The sequence below is a fragment of the Hipposideros armiger genome, unplaced genomic scaffold (genome assembly GCF_001890085.2).
Source record: "Hipposideros armiger isolate ML-2016 unplaced genomic scaffold, ASM189008v1 scaffold_538, whole genome shotgun sequence".
Taxonomy (NCBI): domain Eukaryota; kingdom Metazoa; phylum Chordata; class Mammalia; order Chiroptera; family Hipposideridae; genus Hipposideros; species Hipposideros armiger.
Genome location: NW_017731888.1, coordinates 326,868 through 332,782, shown reverse-complemented (window position 1 = coordinate 332,782; position 5,915 = coordinate 326,868). Strand labels below are relative to the sequence as shown.

Below are 5,915 nucleotides of genomic sequence, written 5' to 3'. Positions count from 1 at the left end.
TCTTCGTTTTTTTCTGCCTCTCGCTTCCTGTGTGTCTCTGTCCCCTTGGGACCTGCGGGCATGTGTACGTGCCTGGCCTCAGGGGTGCTCACGAGCGAGGCTGAGGTGTCCCCTCCAGTTCCTGAGTCCTGAGAGATGGTTGCTTGCTGGCCTGGGTTGGGTCACGCATCCACCTTGGTTGAAAAGTGACAAACAACCTCCCCTCACAAGGAAGGAAAAGTGGAGAAAGAGGGGCCTTCAGTGAGAGTCAGGCTGCCTGGGGCCCCCGGAGTGGTGCGGGGGGTTAGCGCTCAGACAGAAGAAGGGCCCGTATGGCCAGGGTTGGCACCCCCAGAGGTTCTCTTAGTGGTCCTGGGTGCAGAAAAGGAAATGGACAGAAATGCAGTGACTTAACACGAAATGCGAGCCGCCTGCCCCCTGCGCCCTGCCCCCGTGGTTTCCCCGCCCCCGTCCTCCCACCGCACGTCCCAGATGGACGGTGAGTAGAAGCTGGTGACTCAATGTAGTGTCTGAAAGAAGAGCTCACAGGACCCCGTGTCCCTAAGCGCATGTGTTCCACTCGGGTCCTTGCTCTGCAGGCACGAAGGAAGTCAGCGCTGGCGTGGACGAGGAGGGTAACATCTACCTGAGCTTTGACTGCCCGGAGATGACGGATGCCTCGCAGTTCACTTGGTGTAAATCCTACGAGGACATTGCGGGTGATGAGAACTTTTACATCAAAACCGAGGGGGACCAGTAAGTCATGCTTGGAAGTTGACAACTGTGACCTCTTAGAAATGCCTCCGAACACGAGTAATTAACGTCCCCTACTCTCCTTCCCTTCAGCTCCAAGCTGTACTTTAAGAATCCGGACCAAGTGGACTTGGGGACTTACTCTGTGTCTGTAAGTGACACGGATGGAGTGTCCTCCAGTTTTGTCATGGATGAAGGAGGTAATGTCTGTATGACACAGGCTGTCTTTTTTGAGCTTTATAACACTTTCAAAGATTGGCACTAGCATGGAAAAGCCTTATTTGCTTAGAGGAAGGGTTTTGTGGGAGACTGGGCGTGGGGACTATTTATATAAGCCAAAAATTGCTTTAGAAATTAAACAACCTCTAGAGTTTGTCTTCTATCCACCAAATAACTCCTGGTTCAGGACATACTGCTTATGCAGTGCGTTCAAAGTTGAGGTTTAGTTACATTTCAGTAGTTTGGCAAGTAGGAAGTAGCANGTGGACAAGCGCGAGGCTCACCATAAGAACTGGCACGAGGTCAACTCTTCCCCTGTCAAAGAGAGGCTCATCACGGTGCGTCGGCCGCTTCCCTCTCTCCGGGGCATGGCACGTGCGGGCTCGGGCCTTCGTCCAGGGTTCAGAGGTCCGCGGCATTAGGTAATAGATCCAGGAACAAAAATGGGTAAAACAATTCACAGCCTCATGAGGTCACGGAGCCCTCGCGCTGGAAGGACCTCACCAAGCAGTGAAGAGAAGGAGAGCTGAGTGAGTGAGTGGTTTGACAGTGACACAACTGTGACCCACACCTGGGCTCCGAGGCCCCTCGTGGCGTGCGTCCGTTTTGTGACGCTACGAGCCCCTAGCAGGCAGGGCGTTTTCATCCTGGGTGCAGAGCGGGACACGGACTCCGCTCAGGAAGCGTTTAGAACGGGGCTGCCTCTGCCTGTACTCACCACTTTCCTAAGAAAGGCTTGTATTTCCCGCCTCTGAGTAAGTCACTTGTTCAAAGTACACGTGACGTCCAGGAGGGTAGAACAGGAAGAGTGTCGATTTGGGGTCAGAAAGGTCTGGAATCAACTCCAGGCGCAAACCCTGAGCAGGCAGCGGCTTCCTCCTCCGAGCCTTCGATGGGCATCTGAGCAACGTGGGGGCGAGGTTGCCCTCCCGGGGTCTCCTCCCCGCCTTCCTGCCGTGGGAAGTGCCGGCTCACAGAGTCACCACATCACTGTCACCACGTGGCATGACAAGTCTGCTCCACGGGGCACTAACGTTGTGAAGTGAAGGTTTTGTTTTGGGGGGGACTCTTCAAAGGCCTAAGGTCTGTGATAGTATATTAAGTATAAGGGTGTATAGTTTACACAAGTGCCTCCTTCCTTTCTGGGGGCCGCTCCCCCCAGGAGGAGACGGAGCCCGTCTGCAGGGCAGAAAGGACCTTGACTTCTCACACGAGGCTAAGGGGCACTTGGCCCCCAGAGGCAGTGTCTCTAGATGTTAGGTCTGTCCCCAGCCCTGCCAGCGGTCCTGGAGAAGGCTCACTTGTCCTTTGGGGCGCCGACCAGACAGAGAAGCGCCCACATGGCTGCCAAGCAGCCTTGTCCTGAAGGGACGCCTAGCCACTGTGCTGGGAGCAGGTGACAGGTAGCCCAGGTGACATGTAGCCCAGCGTCACACGCCTCTGAGCCTCAGTTTCCCTGTCTGCCAAAAGGGTGCCACCGTGTCATCCCCGTAGGGGCCTTCATGGTGTGGATGAGGCGAAGCGTGTAGGTGTCCCAGAGTGACGGTGACATGGCGGAGCGCGGCAGCCTTCCTCAGATGACACGGTCCCCACCCTCAGGGTCATTCCATGGATCAGTCACAAACACACTTTTGTCCCCGTGGCTGTCACACCACTTTTATTTTACATATTAATTTAAATACAATCTAAACAGGTGGAAGGTTTGACAGAAGGCTCATTATATGAATTCAAAATTGCTGCCACCAACCTGGCGGGGGTCGGGCAGCCCTCGGACCCCAGCGAGCTCTTCAAGTGCGAGGCCTGGACGGCACCGGAACCTGGTAAGAGGCCCACGTCCTGGACACCCCCCCCCCCCCCCCGCATGCACCTGGCACACAGGCTGAGCCTGAGAAGTGGCTTTCCCTGGCACCAGCCCCACGTCTGCGGCAGCCGTCACCAGTCTGCAGAGAGCAGGGTTCAGTCACGATCCATGTCTCATGGCGTCGCCCCCACTGTGCCAGGCACGGGCATCGCTGAGTTGGGGTGACCTGGGGCTATAGCCTGCGGGTATGGACAGGTTAGCAGGTGACAGGTGTAGACCGATTAGTGCTCAGCTGTGCTGCAAGAAAGGGGCGTGTGGGAGGGACAGCTGGGGCCTGGTCTAGGTCTGGGTGGCCCGGGCAGGAGGGGACACGCGCTGGCCCCAGGCTGACATGGAGTGTCACCTCAGGACGCCCACTTGTGCCCGAGCCACAGTCCCCTTCTCAGGGCGTTTGGGCCTCGCGGAGCCCCCGGTTCTAAAACAGGCAACAGTGAATCGCGTGTGCTCGGGACGCGGTGCGCGGAAGCTCCCGTCACAGAGTCTCAAGTCCTGGGCTCTGTGCCTTTGGTCCGTCAGGAGCCTGAATGCAGCGGGTCATGTACTCGTGTTTTGGAAAAACAAAACAAGAAAAACCTGAAGGTTGAAGCTGAAAACGCTAAAAAACTCAGACTATTTTTGAATTTTGTGGCAAGAGTATATTGTTTTTTTTTTCTTTTTCTTTTTTGGTACTTGTTTTAATGAAATTAATTTTTGCCCCTTAGAAAAGCCAATGGAAAAACAAGCTGAAAGGTTCAGAGCCTTCCTGAGGGTTTAACATGAAGTGGCCTAGCCACACGCACAGGCGCAGTGCGAGGTCCCTCACACGGGGCAGCTCGCCGTTCCTGTTACACTCGACGTCGCTGGACCCACAGTCAGCGCCCCTGGGGAATAGCTTTGGGTGCTGGCGGGACTCAGAGCTGAGGGTGACGTGGTAGAGGGCCTGGTGTCCCCTTAGCCGGCAGGTGTCAGACTCTCTGAATGAAGGTCGTGTGACAGGCAGGTGTCCAGCCCAGAGGATGGGTCACACGAGTGCCCGTCCTTCTCTCTCTGTGACAAGCACCTGCCGGCCAGGGGCCAGCCGTGTGGACTCATGACTGATTCCCCAAGCGCCCACGCTCCCCTACATGCCCCATCGACGGGGCTGCAGGAACATCACCCCCACCTCCAGCCCTCCTGGAGGAAGGGGGACCCGCACACGTGATGAGCAGCAGAGGCGTCTGTGGCGTGGGGCGTGCGCTCGGCGGTCTTGGGTCCGCAGGCTGTGACCGCGGGGTCAGCGGTGCGTGTGTGTCACATCCCACCCCCACCCCATGTCTCAGGTCCTGCCTACGACCTGACGTTCTGTGAGGTCAGGAACACGTCGCTGGTCCTGCTGTGGAAAGCCCCGGTGTACTCCGGCAGCAGCCCCGTTTCTGGGTATTTTGTGGACTATAAGGAAGAAGGTTCCGAAGACTGGGTCACCGTCAACGAGGCGGCCACTGCGGTCCGTTACTTAAAGGTGACCGTTCCCCCCGGAGCATTGTCTTTGCGAGCAGGTGTTCTGGCCCCGAGACTGGGCCAGCTCAGAGGACGTGGGGTGCCCGCCGGGAGGAAGTGGCCCCATCGCCGGCCCCCGCAGAGCTGCGGCTGTGGGCAGGGACCCTGTGGCCTGTTCTTCCCACAGGGCAGGCTGACACCGTCCCCAGCAGCACGAGGCACTCAGATGTGTGCACAGGCCGCCCCGCGTGCTCTGCGGGGGCGATGAGTGAATATCCACGCCTTTTCACTTCTGGCCCCGCGTAAATTTCACCAGGTCATGTGACTGCTGAGCGAAGTCTGTCTGCTAACACACACACACGCACACACGTACGTGCACGCACACACTCTTACGCGTCTGGCACAGTTACAGGGCTGGACTGCTCTGTCCGCTCTCCACACATTTCTGTCTCGGCCCCTACAACTCACCGTCACTGAGGTCGGTGGTGACACTGGTCCTTAGGCCTGTGGGCCCCTCTCCCTGCTCATGGCCCAGCTGCCCTCGTCCAGACACGTCCTTCTTTCGGTTGTGGGCTGTGCGGTGTGGTTTAGACAGGGAGGTGACCTGCGCCCGTCCTCAGAGAAAGGCCACGTCCGAGCTGGGCACATGGATACACAGTGACGGGGACAATTGACAACATGCAACAAGAGTGTTACTTTGGAATGAGTAAATCACCTTCTAAGAATCTCGTGAACAAATTAGTTAGGGACTTAGCTAATATGGGTTTTATTCATGGTTATCACTGCGGATTACAATGTGCAGACTCCACAGGTATAGGAACAGATCGATGTGTCCAAATGCTGGGATGTTTCACACAGTTAGAAATCACATCTAAAATCGTGTTTAGTCTCATAGAATCATGTTAAATATGAACACCAGATTACAAAATAGGCAACATGAATTTAATTCTGCTTTAAAATGAGCAAAGAAAACAGAAAATATCGAACTCGTGGCAGACCTGTGCATCCCCACAAAGTCAGGTTACAGAGGTGACCCCTTCTCCCCTGCTCTCCTAGCTCGTGATGCAGAGGGAGCCCAGCTAGAGGCTACGGCTTTGTTAAAAAGAAAGCGTGTTCATTATAAAATGTGGGAAACAGCGAAATCACCTTCATTTACCTAATCCCGTGACGTTGCCTCTGTGTTTCAAGGTCTCTGACCTACACCAAGGTAAAACCTACGTCTTCCGCGTGCGGGCGGTGAATGCCAGCGGTGTGGGGCTGCCCTCGGACGCGTCTGAGCCGGTGCTCGTGGAGGCCAGGCCAGGTGAGCTGCAAGCCGCGACGGAAGGAGGGCTCCCTGTGGCACAGGCGCCTGGACGGAGGGGCAGACGGGTGGTGGGCGGGGTCCTGTCAGGCTTTCAGAGGACTGGACGGGCTGGCGCAACGAAGCAGGCGCTCAGGCCCGTGAGCTCTGCCGGGCCGGCAGGAGCGGGCTCCTCAGCTCAGTGCGTGGTCCGCAGGGCCTGGGTGGGAGCATAGCCAGCATTAGGGGTGACAGCGGTCTTTTAGTTCACTGGGTTTTGATCAGGAAGTCACATCGCCGGTGGTGACTTTCTTGGTTGCAGGTAAGGAAAGCCCCTTGACAAGGGACGTACTTCTGAGGGTGGAG

General features: G+C 56.6%; 1 protein-coding gene across 1 annotated transcript in view; it reads left to right on the top strand.

The window, feature by feature from the left end:
* Positions 1 to 5,915, top strand: part of MYOM2 (myomesin 2) — a 78,940-nt gene that overhangs the window by 47,330 nt on the left and 25,695 nt on the right. The window contains exons 18-23 of the mRNA XM_019668742.1: positions 579 to 735; positions 826 to 883; positions 1,212 to 1,289; positions 2,645 to 2,771; positions 4,111 to 4,289; positions 5,456 to 5,570. Coding sequence (XP_019524287.1) covers positions 579 to 735; positions 826 to 883; positions 1,212 to 1,289; positions 2,645 to 2,771; positions 4,111 to 4,289; positions 5,456 to 5,570 — 714 coding nt within the window. The remainder of the gene's footprint in view (positions 1 to 578; positions 736 to 825; positions 884 to 1,211; positions 1,290 to 2,644; positions 2,772 to 4,110; positions 4,290 to 5,455; positions 5,571 to 5,915) is intronic.